Genomic DNA, 15,961 nt, shown 5'->3' on the forward strand with positions numbered 1-15,961 from the left:
CTCCCCTTGCAAATTTGACCCACATAATGTCTGTGAAAGTATGACAAACGAGAAGCGAGTTGAACCCCTGCCAATCAGCTCTGTGTCATTCTCTCTCTCCCACAGTCCACCCCACCAACCCTTTAACCCAGCTTTCCCTACAGTCGCATACAGCTATAAACAGGATCTCAGAATCATAACATGAAAGTATCACCAAGTCTAGTTGTATTTATTAGCAAGTTTTAAGGTCACATACATTATTTGGATCTTCTACTATATGTTAGCAACAATAACACAGTTTCAGTGAGATCGTTTACTCCTAAATGAACATTCTGGCATCATTTACTCATTATTTAGCCTTATGTTGTTCTAAACCTGAATTATTTTGTTTTCTTTTGCATGGATCAAAAGGAGATAGTTAGCACAATGTCCAAGCTGCTCTTTTACCATAAAATGATCATTTGTAGTTGTCGTCACCATCCACTTTCATTGTGTACATTTTGCATTCAGGTTTATTGTTTTGCATTGTTGATCTAGATTTTATATTTGAAAAATGTAATATTTATTACTTGTATCACATACACTATCGTTCAAAAATTGGTGATGGTCATTTGTAAACAATTTTTTTGAAAAAAGCCTCTTATGGTTACCAAGACTGCATTTATTTGATCAAAAATACAGTAAAAACAGTAATATAGTGACATTACATTTGAAAGTAACCTTTTTGTATTTTAATATATTTTAAAATGTAATTTATTACGGCGATGCAAAGCTGTGATTTCTTTTAAACGGTATGGCATAATTGGTACCGTCATATTTTGTATAAAGTTTTTTAATACTGACTTTTTGATTTCATGTTTTGTTGATATTTGTGTGATTCCTCGAGTTCCTGCAATGTAAACTATGTGTTTCTGTATTTTTGTCCCTGTTTTTTGTCTTTGGTCTGGGATGGCCTTTGCCTTGGATGGGCTTCAGTTGGCACTCCCCATGAGATCTCACAAGAAACAAGGAGTTTTTCAGAGGTGGCTATTAAGAAAGCCACATTAAAGAGCCTCTCCCCACTGTAGCGCTCCACACACTGATTACAGGCCTTAAGATTTTAAAGTGGGTGTATTACGTACTAACAGTTTATTAATGGAGTTTCTCTCCTCCTTTCGTATCCATCCCTCTTTTCTGCTTGAATAACTAATCTTGAAGCATCCTGCTTTCAACCTCTCTTTTACTACGTCTTTAACCACAGCATTTAAACCCTTTAACCGAGAAGCCAAGACCGTACCCACGCTAGTGTTGTTTGTTATTGAAAGACGTCATCTCCCTTAATTTAGACCGCCTGACTCTTCCTTTCCACTGCCCCACTTTTGGGTTTGCCCCTCCCTGATCGAGCGTCTCCTCGTAGGGGTCTTTGGGATCACGTTGCCCGAAGCACTAACCTTCTGGACAACTTCCTGTCCAGAATCAACTCTATATTCAGCTTTCCTCTTGCATTGTGACCAAAAGTCCAATTGTTTTTGTTTGTGGTATGAGGAGGGAAAAGGAGGAAAGCAAACATCAGATGCTTTTGTCCAAGGTTTCCTATGGCTGTACACATGCACACATTCATAACTGCATGCACAAACATAATCATAGAGGGGATTTAATTCAATTATTATTATTATTCTGTGGTCATATTGCATTGCGGTCACATTTTTTTCTGTAAAAATAACAACGTGAATGAGGCAAGTGGAAAGAGATTTTTTTTTTTTAAAGTGACTATGAAAATCTGACTTTTTCTGCGTTTAAGTGCTATAATCGGTTCCCGGTGCATCTACCAACCCAGGAAACGTGAAAATGAACAACCCAGTAGTTTTTTTTGGTAAGCCTTTCTCTGAAAACTTGTGAATGAGCACGTCAGATTTCGCTCCCCCCGTGACTTAGAAAGCGGATCTTATTATAATATTACTGCCCCTTAATCTGCACGTTTCCACCCACGGCACCACCATTGTGTTTTCGCAAGGAACAACAGTGTACCAGTTCTAATGCCATGGCGAAAGTTCAAGCAAAGCATGCTAACTGTTTTGTCTTTGGCTGCACAGACGAGCACAGAACACTATTCAGAGTCCCAGCCTCAGAGGAGACAACAGAGCAGTGGATTTATTGATTTATTTACTGTTTATTATACTGCTGCCACACAGATCTAATATAAACATGCAATTTCTTTCCCAGCTGTTTACCTTCACTGACATAACCAACTGTTTTTGTGTGTTTCTAACATAAACTTTAAGCGCAATAAGACATGAAAGAGTTTAGTACTCAGCTGATTTCTGTGCGTGTGCTTCAGATGTTTGCGCTCAGAAAACCGTATATCAGAAGTCACCGTATATCATTACCTTCTCTGAAAACTCCTACTTTTTTGATGGTGCTTCTAAATGTTTTTAAATTGTTAGCAAAAGTGAACAAATTTTGCTTTTAATGAAGTTAGACAAATTAATTGTCGTGTGCCAGTTCACTACTACCCACCCTAAGCACATTGCTGTTTAAGAAGTTGTTATAGAGTGCTCAGGCAAAAGTCCAGTGGTGACAGGGAGAGCAAATTAAAAGAACGCGCTGTGACAGTGAAAAAAAGCATCTTGCATGAGCAGAGTTCAGTGGAGCGTGAGTTAAGATGGACTCCTCTAACAAGCTCCCTCACTGATTCTTTCAAGCTGAAGAAGCTCAGAGCCCAGGCTAATTAGAGTGAGTCAGACAGAAGCGGCTGCTAGATGCTGATCGGCTCTCCCTGCAGACAGCATCCCAATTAGCCTCTACTCACACCCTACACAGAGACCGCAACAGCCCCAGGACTCTTCTCATCTCAGCCAAATACATACCTGGGTTACAATACCCTGAGAGAGTCTCTTGTTTTGCTGACTCACTGGGTTTTCAATGGATGTGAAGGTCAAATTACTTTCTCTCTCCCACACCTGTAGTACACAATAAGAAAGATTGTCTTTTATGCGTTTAGTTTTTGTAATGCTATTGAATGTTCATGAAGATAGACAAAGGTGTGTGAAAAACAATCGTTTGGCAGTTGAGCATTAACCTGTTCTTCTTTTTTTGGCTATTAATACCTCCTTTAAGAGTTGGCATGAGGGAAAGGCTGTTTGAAGAATATATTACAGTGCCATTTACTGGCCAATCTTATAGATTTTGCTTTGTTTCTAGCTGTTAAACATTATTATAATGTGTACATGCTTTCTCTCTGAGATCTACAATGGCTCTTTTATTACCCATCTACACAGTTACTCTACTATAATAGGGGTTGTTTTCTTACTGTACATGTCCAGAGTGTCAGACAGTCTTACAGGCATATAGTTCACCCCCATGTTGCTCCAAACTTGTATGATTTTCTGTGGAACGTAAATGGAGGAATCTGAATAATGTAAAGTTACAATGAATGGGAAATGGAGCTTTTAAGCTTTAATAAATAAAATTGTCATAAAAGTGTCCACATGTGTTACATGTGCAATTCATAATAATCCTCCCCTCCAGTGGTCTGTTAATTGTCCCAAGGAAAACATCAGTCAGATTTGTGAATTAAACATTCAGACCAGTTTTGTGAAATGAATAAACCGATTCATTGAAAAGATCAGTCTAAAAAAAATCTTTCACAAATTGCGATTATAATATCATAATATTAGTTTTTTAACTATTCCTTTAAATTTAAATTTAATTTTAAACTATTCCCCAACCTACTGCTCAACTACTATGAGCAGTAGTAATGCTGAAGCTTGCCTCTGTAAAATAGTGATGCACCGACATTTTTTACTGAAACCCAAATTAAAGTTTTCACTTAGCCAAAAAAGGAAACCGAAAATAAAGCTTGGGTAATGGAACTCTGCTTGCTTTCTAATGTGTTGTGTTCTCAAGTGATAAATGAAACCAGTCGTAATCATGTTATTTGGCAATGAACCGCCTGTCGATATTTCAGCCGAACATATATTACATATTGCTACTCTAGCGTAATTTTTGGTCACGATGAAGTGTGTCCACACTATGTGCATGAAAGAGACGCTGACACAGCCAAAATGCAATATTGGAAAAGCTAATTAAACGTTACTGTTTCAGTCAGTGGTTTCGGCCCTCCAAAACTATTTCGGCTAAAACCAAAAGCTGTTTTAGCCGAATATTTTTGGTTGCTGCAATTTTGATGCATCACTACTCTTTAGAAACAGCAAAGTTGATTGAGAACTTTGCCCTCACCAGACATGTGTCAAGCCAGTGGCGTAGCCAAGATGACGTGTAATACAAACAAATGCCAGCGTAGTGGAACATTCTTTCAAAGCGATTTCATTAAGACACAGGGGTTCAATAATTCTGAAGAAAAATAGACTGAAGGAAGAGAAAGAGGAAAATAAAGCAGTCCAAGTGGGGCTGGTGAGAGAGCAGTAGGTCTCTGTTTTCATTTCTCCTCTCCTTACAGTGAGAACGGCACACACTCTGAGAATCTCAGGCAAACACAGACGCAGCACATTCTCTTTGCTCGAAACCTGCACAAACATAACCTTCAGAGAACAGGCTCTTTCTCTCAAATAAACACAGATCAACAATCACATTCTGTCAATAAACCCATTCAAAGAGCACAGAACAAGAATGTCACCTGTGTGTCAGAACATTAGACTTATTAATAGAAATTACAATAAAAAGTGCTTTTCTTAAAATGTGTGTCAAAAGTGTGCTTTCTCCACCTGTAGGTGTTTCAAGACCTTGGTGTGTGTGTCCTGTCTGGAGCTTCAGAGGGGTATAACGTGTGTCTGTTTGCGTATGGACAGACGGGCTCAGGGAAAACTTACACCATGATGGGCACTCCAGTGAGTAACTACTTGTATGAGATAAAGACATTGGTGAAGCACTATTTCAACCTAAATATTATGTGTCCTCTTTATCTGTGCAGGACTCCATTGGACTGACACCAAGGATCTGTCAAGTAAGTTACTGGCATTTAAGGGATAGTTCACCCAAAAATTTAAATTCTGTCATCAATTACTCACCCTCATGGCGTTCCAAAGCCATAAGACTTTCATGATTTTTGTCCCCACACAACCACATTTTGATGTTTCAAAAAGTATAAAGACGTTGTAACTGTAAACTTGAGAAATTTAATTCATGTCTTCTGAGGGGACACAATCAATTTAAACAGAAAATGGAAGATGTTTGCTGACACACATACATCAAGTGAGTATGGTCAAGTTTGTGCTTACCATATTTGATGTGCTCTTATGTATGTTGATCAATGATCATAAAAAAGTGGTTGTGTCTTTTTGGAAGACTTGGATTAAACCTAGGGCCCTATGATAAAACGCGGTCGGAATAGCGGAATCCAGTCATAAAAATAGAATTTACTGTATAATGCAGAATGTCAATGAATTTGCCAAACTGTGGATGAATAAATCAAAAATAGGTCAGTACACTTAAATCAAAACGCGATATGATCTAGTGTCTGTGAATATTAAGCCTCAAAATACTATTTAATTATGGATCCTGTTCTGCATGTCTCTGTATGAAAAAATAGTGCAGGTTTCGTTCACTACACACATACTAAAGAAAAACGTAAATACATAACACAGTATATCTGAAAAAAAATTTTTTTTATATAAAATCAATTATTTAGAGATGCTTTTGATTATTACAATTTAATGAAACCATTAAAATGGAATTCAGAAAATTAATGGAAAACAGAATTTGGTACAAAAAAAGAGAAAAAATAAAACATTTCATAGGGCCTTAAAAATTAAATTTTTGTTAAACTTAATCAATTGCTGTTAAATTGTGTAAGTTTCATGATTTTAATTAATTAGAAATGCTTTTTGATTAATACAATTTAATTGAACCATTAAAACATTAGAAGAATTAAAACAGGGAAAAAAGGGAATCCAGAAAAGTTAAAAAGGGAATTTGGGAAAAAATTAAATGAATTTCATAGGGCCCTAGATTAAACGGCTTGATTCATATGGATTACTTTTATAATGTCTTTTGAGCTATTTGAAGCATCAAATTTTTGGTTGCATGGACTTTCAATGGAGGAACAGAAATCTCTCAGGTTTCATCAAATATGACTTTGAAGATGAATGAAAATTGTATGGTTTTGGAATGACACGAGGGTGAGTAAATGATTTGAGTACGTGATAATGGGGTTACCTCCTATGAATATTTTCTTACTAAATAAGCCTATTTTTTTACCCTTTGTTAAAGGGTCTTTTTAGGTCTGGAGTTGAGTCTGCAGATGGACAGAGCTGTAGAGTTGAAATAAGGTGAGAAGGAAACCCTCTGTTTCTTTTTCTTTGACTCTTTCGCAACAGTATCAGCAAGCCTATCCTGAGAATGAAGCAAGAAGTATGCCTGTAAGCAAAAGCAAATCACAACCTCATTTTCCCTCTCAGTTTTTTAGAGATCTATAATGAGCGTGTGCGTGATCTGCTGAGAGGGGCGGAGCAGAAGAAGCCAGCACCCCTGAGGGTTCGAGAACACCCAGAGAAGGGGCCCTATGTGCAGGGTGAGTGTTCACAAAAGCAAACGTAAAATGCCCTTCATGCAGATTTGTTGTAGAAAGAAGTCTGGTGAAACCCTTCAAACAAAGTCAAATTACCTTGTGTAACCAGTACTAATGAAAACATGAGGAAAGCGCTCACTGTGTTATAACGTTTGATGAATGACTGTGTATTTTTATTAAAGGGGTCATATGATGTTGCTAAAAATAACATTATGTTGTGTAGTTGGTGTAATGCAATGTGTTTATGCGGTTTAAGGTTCAAAAAACACATTATTTTCCACATACTGTACATTATTGTTTCTCCTCTATGCCCCGCCTTTCTGAAAAGCGTCGATTTTTACAAAGCTCATCGGTCTGAAAAGCGAGGTGTGCTCTGATTGGCCAGCTATCCAGTGCGTTGTGATTGGCCGAATACCTCAAGCGTGTGACGGAAATGTTACGCCCCTACCATACTGTGATGCAGTGTACCGTGAGCGGAGGCCGGCGGATTCGACGAAGGAGCGGCCGGCGGGCTTGCGGCAACCACATGTGACGACCCCGGGCTGGACTCCGCTTCGTCCACGGTGAAAGCCGATCCGGCGATCCACAGCACGTAGTTGATGTATTTCCTCAGCGATATCATCCTCTTTTGGAAGGCCAAACAAAGTAGTTTCGCTTTCACAACGAAACACACAGCGCCTTAACGACATGGCGGCGGCGGCAACAACAATACTACAGCGAGAATAAAAGTTACGCCTTCTTTCTTTGCGTGAACATTTGGGCAGCGTTATGCAAATCTTCCCACATCGTGACGTAGACATGTGGGGGCGTGTTAGAACGAGCCGTTTTAGGTAGGCGTGGTTTACTTTTATAAAGAATATCTCTTTGGGTTTGAGACTTTAGTCTTTAGCAACTTTAGAGATCTTATCTATGCACGAACAGCTTGTAACACTCCAAAGAGAAAGGAAAATTTGAAATGGCATCATATGACCCCTTTAAAGAGGTAATTGTGTACATAAGTTATTCGTTCCTGACTGTTTGCATTTGTAACTCAATTCCCACCACAGCTTGTGCTTAGAGTAGCCAGCATGTATGACTGTATCTGCTCCGCCTCTTTCTTGTGCTCTCTCTCTTTCTCCCTTCTTGTCCAACACCCAGTCATTGTGTGTATTAGGAGAAAGCCCAGTGCAGCAAAGGAAGTGACCTCACTTCCATGTGGCTGCTAGAAGCTCAGTACAGAGGCATTGTGTATTGACCAAGATGTGTTTCTCACACATGTAAACACAGTGACCTCAAAAAGTATTTGGACACTTGAGAGACTTAAAATATGCAAATTTTCTTAGCATTGAATACCAAAATATATACATTTTTTAATTTGTAACAATTCTGTTCATTCCTGACATATTAACAACCAGTTGGACAACAAGAAATTGTCCAAATGCTAAAATATATTGTAATTTAAAACCTAACAACTAAATGTACAGAAATGCACACAGCAACTGTGACTAAACTCGGGCCCAATTACACTCTTAAAAGATCAATTAATAAATGTTTTAGCACTCCAGGCTACTTTACATACTGAAAGATGATCTTCCTCATTTTGTTCCATTTCTATTCTCTAGCAGAAAGAGAGTGTCCGTGACTCAAATCATGGAAAGGATGATGATGTTATTATGCTGTTTATCTTAGGTCTCTCTCAGCATGTAGTGACCGACTACAAACAAGCAGTGGATCTGCTTGAGGAGGGCATCGCTAACCGCATCACAGCCGCTACACATGTCCATGACGCTAGCAGTCGATCTCATGCCATCTTTACCATTCAATACACACAGGTTTGAATCTCATTAAGTTCATAACAACTGAAGATCTCTCATCAGTCTTTTTCAAATCCCAAACTGCATTAGACTACTTTAATTGTGTAACTAAATGGCTTCTAGTCACACTAGATATTTCACACATATTTCAGACACTAGATATTTTGCTTTATTATCCATGTGCCAAAAATTTAATGAAATCACCTTTACAATACTGTTTTTGTACAGTTTGGGGTCACTAGGATTTTTTTTTTCTAAAGAAATTAGTACTTTTATTCAGCAAAGATGGATTAAATTTATCAAAAGTAACACTGAACACTTATAATGTTATAAAAGATTTATATTTCTAATAAATGCTGTTCTTTTTAACCTTTTATTCATGCAAAAATCCTAAAAAATCATTATTATTTTTTTAAATCACGGTTTTCACAAAAAATATTAATCAGCACAACTGTTTTCAACATAGATAATAATAAGAAATGTTTTTTGGGCACTAAATCAGCATATCCATCACAGGAATAAATTGCATTTTAAAATGTATTAAAATGGAAACCAGTTATCTTAAATTTACACAATACACAATATTACTGTTGGTCACACTTTATCTTAAGGTACAATTCTTGCAATTAGCAAACCATTAACTACGACTTTTTTCCTCAGTAAACTCCTAATTTGCTGCTTATTAATAGTAAGGTAGTTGTTAATTTGTGTATTGGGTAGGATTAGGGATGTAGAATATGGTCATGCAGAATATGTGCTTTATAAGTACTAATAAACACCCAATATGTTAATAATAGGCATGCTAATAAGCAACTAGTTAATAGTGAGAATTGGTCCCTATACTAAAATTTTACCTCACTGTTTTTTTTATCAAATAAATGCAGTCTTGATAAACATAAGTTATTATTAAAAATAATCTTACTGGCCCCAAACCTTTGAATGCTAATATTCTTGTGAAAATATTTTTTATAGGCTATTCTGGAAAATAACCTTCCCTCGGAAATAGTGAGCAAGATCAACTTGGTGGACCTGGCTGGCAGGTTAGTGTTTTAGTTTAAACTTAAACCAAAGTCTCCTAGTTTAAAATCAAGAAAGCAGCATTCACTGACATGAAACAATGATATGTGGCCAAGTTGCCCTCTGGTCAATTTTGGTGAATCACATAATGGTGAACAGTAAAGTGCTAACTTGACTTGAAATATCACTCTTTGTGCTGTGTCAGTGAACGAGCCGACCCTCAATACTGCAGAGATAGAATAACAGAAGGCGCCAACATCAACAAATCTCTTGTCACCCTTGGCATCGTCATCTCCGCTCTTGGTAGGCACTGGCCTTATTTATTCTACTAATCCCCTCTTATCTTCCTTGTCATGACTTTGCACTTTGTTTTTCTAGCCCAGAACTCTCAGATGTTCAGCAGCAGTCAGAGCATTAACAGTGTGCTCAGTGAGGGTGAAGGGAGCACTGTGGGTAGTCAGTCCAGCTCTCTGTCAGGCAGCGGGCGCAGACAATGCTTCATTCCCTACAGGGACTCTGTCCTCACCTGGCTTCTCAAAGACAGTCTGGGCGGCAACTCCAAAACCATCATGATTGCAAGTAAGCCATTCAGAGTCAAGATTTGCTGCATCGGTTTCAGTGCTAGTGGAATTGATTCTGAGATTCATTTTCCTCCAGCTGTCTCACCATCCAGCAGCAGCTACAACGAGACTCTGAGCACCCTCCGCTATGCAGCTCACGCCAGGAACATCGTCAACAAGCCAAGAGTCAATGAGGTGTGTTCAGATGTGTCCAAATGTTTGTAGAACTTGCTGTACCACCATCAACAGAAAATTATGTTAATGAAACTAAAATAAAACATTTTGTTTTATCTCAGGATGCCAATGTGAGGTTGATCAGAGAACTGCGAGAGGAAATTGATCGTCTGAAGAGCATGCTGCTCAGCTTTGAAATGGTACCAAACTTTAAAGGGATAGTTCACCCAAAAATGAAACTTCTGTTATTAATTACTCACCTTCATGTCGTTCCAAACCTGTAAGACCTTTGTTCATCTTCGAAACACAAATTAAGATATTTTTGATGCATTCCGAAAGCTCTCTGACCCTCCTATTGACAGCAAGGATCCTTACACAATCAAGGCTCAGAAACATAGCAAGGAGATCGTAAAAATAATCCATGTGGCATCAGTAGTTCAACCGTAATTTTAGGAATCTACTAAATACTTTTTGTACTTTTTGTGCGCAAAGAAAAAAAAAAGATTTTATTCAACTATTCGTCTCCTCCGCGTCACCCTGTAGCACCATTTTGGAGCGTATCACATACGTAAACAACGTATGCTGTTATGTGTCAGTACGCGGATACGCTGTTTACGTTGTTTATGCTTTGATCTGAACGTAAACAACGTATCCGTGTACATACGTTGCATACGTTGTTTACGTATGTGATACTCTCCAAAATGGCGCTATATTTTTTAAATAAAGTCGTTATTTTTGTTTTCTTTGCGCACAAAAAGTATTCTCGTAGCTTTGTAAAATTTTGATCAGACCCCTGATGTCACATGGATTATTTTACCGATCTCCTTGCTACGTTTCTGAGCCTTGATCGTGTAAGGATCCTTGCTGTCTATGGGAGGGTCAGAGAGCTCTCGGAATTCATCAGAATATCTTAATTTGTGCTCCGAAGATGAACGAAGGTCTTGGGTGTTTGGAACGACATGAAAGTGAGTAATTAATGACAGAATTTTCATTTTTGAGTGAACTATCCCTTTAACAGCTCAAACAGACTAAGTACAACATACGTATTGGCTATCAAGTAATTAGATTACAAATTAGTTGTATTGAGTGAGAATTTTGACAAATGAGATTTCAATGTGGGCTGGACTACTTTGCACCATCAACAGTAACAAAAACCAAGTTTTGTTGTCCTGTGCTGTTTACTGTTGCAGTTGGTTAGGATTAGGGCTGCCGAAACTCTGTGCTTGCCTTACATACGTGAAACATATATCTATAGCGAAATGTCTACTTTTAAATGAACCAATTCAAATGGAAAACAAATTTTCAGATTATGTAATCTGATTATGAAACATGCATATCAACTGTGGAGTCAGTGTCGTCAGCTTCATCACTGCAGCCGAAAATACAGAAAACACTAGTTTGTCAATGAATTATTATGATGTTAAGGCAGTCTTCTTGCTGTTTTTTCCCTAAAGTATTCATAATCATTTCTTCTGTGGTGCACTGTTGCAAGCTGACTATAGGCAATTAAAGGCTCATTATTATGAATTGCATGGTTTATTAATATAAGCGTGCGATTAGTCGACTAATCGCTTAAAATGAACGGCTATTAGTCGATCAGAAAAATCTTTAGTCAAGGACTAAGCACTAGTTAGGATTAAAATGGAATGGACACTTGTCAGGTGCCTGGTTAGGACATGGTGTTACAAAGCCAATGATTTCCATATTCATCTAAAACAAAAAGTGACTGATAATTGTCTTTTCCATCCACAGCAAAGGAATCCCAGTCCATCTCTCAGTGATGAGAGAGAAGGTAGCTTGTCTGATATAGTCCTACAGAATGAACTGAAGGTTAGTCCACCTACATGAAATACTGGAGTCTGATATTAATTCTGAGCTAGTTCTGTAGGAGCTCTTATTTATGTACAATCCTTGTTAAAAGGTCGGGGCCAGTAAGATTTTTTGTTTTTGAAAGAAGTCTCTTACACTCACCAAGGGGTGCATTTCATATCTTGCAATGAGACTTTATATATCAGGATCACAGCTTGGTTTCTTGTAATTACTCACAATTTTACTTTAAATCAAGTCAAGTCAAGTCAAGTTACATGTTACACGCTACATGTGGGGACATACAGTGGAACGAAATGTCGTGCCTCACAGGACCACGATGCTACATAAATACAGACATACAACAATGAAGTAAAACAGTATAAACCTATACACAACTAACCTACTGACAGATTTTGACTATAAATATACTATATATAAATGGTTACCTATGCATAAAAGATACAAACTATACAAATGCTTCACATAAATACTGTACTTGTGCAAAGAGAAACATTGTAAGTCAAGCAGCTGGCTGGGGAACAGTGCAGGATGATTTGTAGTGCATGAGCATGTATGTATGTATCTCGCAATTGCGACAACTTATACTTGCATCTCTATCTTGCAGTTGCAGCTTTCTTGTTATTTTGACCTTATATTTCACAGTGTGATTTTATATCTTGTAAATGTTACTCTTTATCTTTCAATAGCAACATAATGTCTTGTAGTTGTGACATATACTACACAATGTGACTATATCAATTATGGCTTTGATTCTCATAATTAAGTCTTCATTGTCATAATTCTTTTTATTAAGGCTCATTACTTTACATGATTATTAAAGCTCATTCTTTTTTTTTAAATACATTTTAAAATGTACAGTAATGCATTCCTTTGGCAAAGCTGAATTTTCAGCAGCCATTACTTGTCTTCAGTGTCACATGATCCTTCAGAAATCATTCTAATATGCTGCTTAATATTTCTGTGGAAACAAGGACTTTTTTCAGGATTCTTTGATGAATAGAAAGTTCAAAAGAACAGCATTTATTTGAAATAGAAATCTTTTGTGACATTATAAATGTATTTACTGTCACTTTTGATCAATTCCCAGACTTTTGAACGGTTGTGTAAATTGTATTGTGGGTCTCCTTAGGATGATTTTACTTTTATTTTCTACAGAATTCTGTTTTTTTATGTTTTTTTTTATTTCTTTATCATTATCATTCTTGTTTTTTTTTCACAGTTAACTTTTCGCCTGCTAATTTTCAGTCGCTCATGTTTCCTCTGCAGGTGGAGCAGCTGACTAAGGGCTGGTCTGACAGTTGGCGTGATAAGCGAGCCCTGTTGGAGCGCTACAGTGTGGACATTAACCAGGACAGAGCAGGAGTTCTCATTCACTCGCTCTTGCCCCACCTCATCGCTCTAGAGCCAGACGTCCTCAGCACAGGGGTCACCATCTACCACCTTCGGGTAGAATTATTCAGCTAGTTACTATAGTTAGTTAGTATACATTGCTTTTTCCTGTCACATCCTTGTAACCTTCAGCTAGCCTTTTCTCTACAAAATCCTTTGTCCTTTCGGGTAATTAACCTATGATTCTTTCTCTTTTCCCTCCAATAGATTCTCCCTTCACTTCTCTTCTATCTTTTCTGCTCTTGTTCTGTGTGCAAAACTCTTGAGATACCTCTCACAGGAAGGTAAAACAGCCCAGAGCTTTGGTCATGTGGTCCAGACATTCCCTCCTCTTCTTTTCACTTTCCTCTTTCGTACTTTTGTGTGATTGTGCAGGAACATTTTAGTGAGAGTTACTCAGTGGTGTTTACGTAAATCTGTGCTAAGAGGTTGGTCCTGATAGCCCATAAAAGGTTTACGGCTGTGCAATTTCAACAGTTTCCTTGCTTTGAAAAGCTAAAGCCACCTGGGAATGATTGTGCGCCCATGTGTCCGGGGTTATATAAGCGGGTATTTTATCCTTCATAAACAGTAGACAAATCCTTTGCTTGGCTTTGAGGTGTATAAGGAACAAAAAATAAGACATGGAAGAAGAAAATGGACTAAATCCTCTTAATGACTTCTATTAATGTTTGTTTTATTTTGGTGCTACAGGAAGGGGTAACAAGAATCGGGCCTCAGGATGACAATCTGGAAGAGCCTCACATGGGTATCTCATATTCATCTCAGCATCTTTAAGTACTATGGTCTATTTACATCTGGTAATAACAGCATTAAATAGTGCTGCAGGGATGACGCATTTTTGTAGGCCAAAAACCAGAAACAAATTAGCAATTTTAGAACTTCCAGTTCCATCGTCCCAAAATCAATGGGTTTTTTGAATGGGTGTTTAGTTAAATGCCTGAAATAACGCCTGCAGTTAATACAAGCATAAGACATTTTCACATTTTATTCTAAGACCCCTTGTGACATTTTCAAAAAAGCTTTTACTTGTCTTAAAACAGATGGTTGCTAACAAGTGAATAAATGAGACTACAGAGGTTAGTTGTTCATTAGTTGTGTTCATTTGTGAAGATTATCATGATAAACAAAACATGTAAGTATAATAAACATTTGTTTGTCTCAGAGCTTATTTTCTGCAATAATCCAAAAGCCAATGGAAATATCTTGTTGGGTTGGCCTACAAAAATATGTCATCATTGCAGCACTCTGTACTAGTGTAAATGGGATCTAAAGCATATTGTGATCCGATGATTCAAACCACTTTCGGAGGCGGTCAGGGACGCACATATACAAAAATAGTCTGTTAAAGTCCTGTTTAGCAATATATTTGTTTTAAGTGGACAGCAGTGATTGACTTGCTCCTCAACCCCTCAGTCTTGCCAGAAGGTTCCTCCTGCGAGATTGAGAATAAGAGTGGGGTGGTGACTCTGAAGCCGGTCTCAGGGAACATCTGCATAGTCAATGAAAGAGAGATCAAGGAGCCCTGCAGACTTGCACAAGGTAAATGAAACGTTCAAAATACAAACCATTATACCCAATTAATGTAAAATAAAATCCAAATAAACAAAACAAAATAATATATTTACATTAGTAGATACTGGGAGTATCCTGATGTATCATTGTGCATCTCTATTTCCCCTAAGGTGCAGTGATTACCTTAGGAGGACTCCATAAATTCAGGTTCAACCACCCTGCAGAGGCGGCTATTCTGAGGGAGAGAAGACGGGTACAGTCCATGCTTTGTAATGCATATATCCACTAAAATGACCTTGAGATTAGATGGCTAAAGGTATTTGCAAAAATAGCTCAGAAAATTCTAGTTCTGGAAAATGAAATAGCATCGCTTGTTTGTGAATGTGACTTGTTTTGATATTTTGCATCTAGTACTATGTCATTCAGACATTTTTAAGAATGACTTATTTATGTTTTAGACATTTTTTAAGTTGTCAAAAGAGTTGTTAAAGGGTTAATTCACCCAAAAATGGCAATTGTTATAATTTACTCATTAAATATGATGATTAGGCATCATTGTTACATACCAGAATTTTTTTTTGTTTTATAAAGTTACTACAATAAAACATAATGCACAAAATTGAGTACTTAGAATTATATATATACCGTATTGGCCCGAATATAAGACGACCCTGATTATAAGACGACCCCCCTTTTTCCAGATGTACCTTTTGGAAAAAGGCTTTTTAAAAACCAAATCTTGTTTTTTCTCAGTAAAACACATTTTGTCTTCAATTATTTTCATAACATTTGGAGCAGCAGAAATAGCGGTTTCCCCGGTAACGGCTGTAATCATTGCAGTGCTGCTCTCATGAACGCTACTTTATCAGGCATTATAGGAAAGATTAAATGAAAATGACATCAAAACTTTTCTGAAGATAATCGTTCCCTTCAAAAAAAGATACATTAATATAAAAACACCCATGCCGCGTTTTGATTTTGAAATAGTGCTCATGTTTATTCAACGAAGTCAAAGCCTTTTGGAAAATCTATTTGTGGTGGTCAGTGTTGATATTGTGGCGGGCTGCCACAAATAATCAATGTATGGGAAACACTGGTAATGTAAATTGAAATATCGGAAATGTGTTTAAAAATCATATCACTGTAATTGAAAAAAATTATATCGCAATATATATTGATTTTGAATTATTGTTAGCCCT

The 15,961-nt window shown here is 37.3% G+C and overlaps 1 protein-coding gene across 1 annotated transcript in view; it reads left to right on the top strand.

The window, feature by feature from the left end:
• The window catches only part of LOC107679770 (stAR-related lipid transfer protein 9-like), a 47,741-nt gene that overhangs the window by 15,379 nt on the left and 16,401 nt on the right, over positions 1 to 15,961 (top strand). The window contains exons 4-18 of the mRNA XM_016475405.1: positions 4,689 to 4,805; positions 4,889 to 4,921; positions 6,187 to 6,245; positions 6,375 to 6,487; positions 8,153 to 8,295; positions 9,250 to 9,317; positions 9,500 to 9,597; positions 9,673 to 9,873; positions 9,952 to 10,049; positions 10,151 to 10,228; positions 11,781 to 11,858; positions 13,125 to 13,304; positions 13,941 to 13,995; positions 14,664 to 14,789; positions 14,933 to 15,015. Coding sequence (XP_016330891.1) covers positions 4,689 to 4,805; positions 4,889 to 4,921; positions 6,187 to 6,245; positions 6,375 to 6,487; positions 8,153 to 8,295; positions 9,250 to 9,317; positions 9,500 to 9,597; positions 9,673 to 9,873; positions 9,952 to 10,049; positions 10,151 to 10,228; positions 11,781 to 11,858; positions 13,125 to 13,304; positions 13,941 to 13,995; positions 14,664 to 14,789; positions 14,933 to 15,015 — 1,530 coding nt within the window. The remainder of the gene's footprint in view (positions 1 to 4,688; positions 4,806 to 4,888; positions 4,922 to 6,186; positions 6,246 to 6,374; positions 6,488 to 8,152; positions 8,296 to 9,249; positions 9,318 to 9,499; positions 9,598 to 9,672; positions 9,874 to 9,951; positions 10,050 to 10,150; positions 10,229 to 11,780; positions 11,859 to 13,124; positions 13,305 to 13,940; positions 13,996 to 14,663; positions 14,790 to 14,932; positions 15,016 to 15,961) is intronic.

The sequence above is a fragment of the Sinocyclocheilus anshuiensis genome, unplaced genomic scaffold (genome assembly GCF_001515605.1).
Source record: "Sinocyclocheilus anshuiensis isolate Anshui unplaced genomic scaffold, SAMN03320099.WGS_v1.1 scaffold676, whole genome shotgun sequence".
NCBI classification, from domain to species: Eukaryota; Metazoa; Chordata; class Actinopteri; order Cypriniformes; family Cyprinidae; genus Sinocyclocheilus; species Sinocyclocheilus anshuiensis.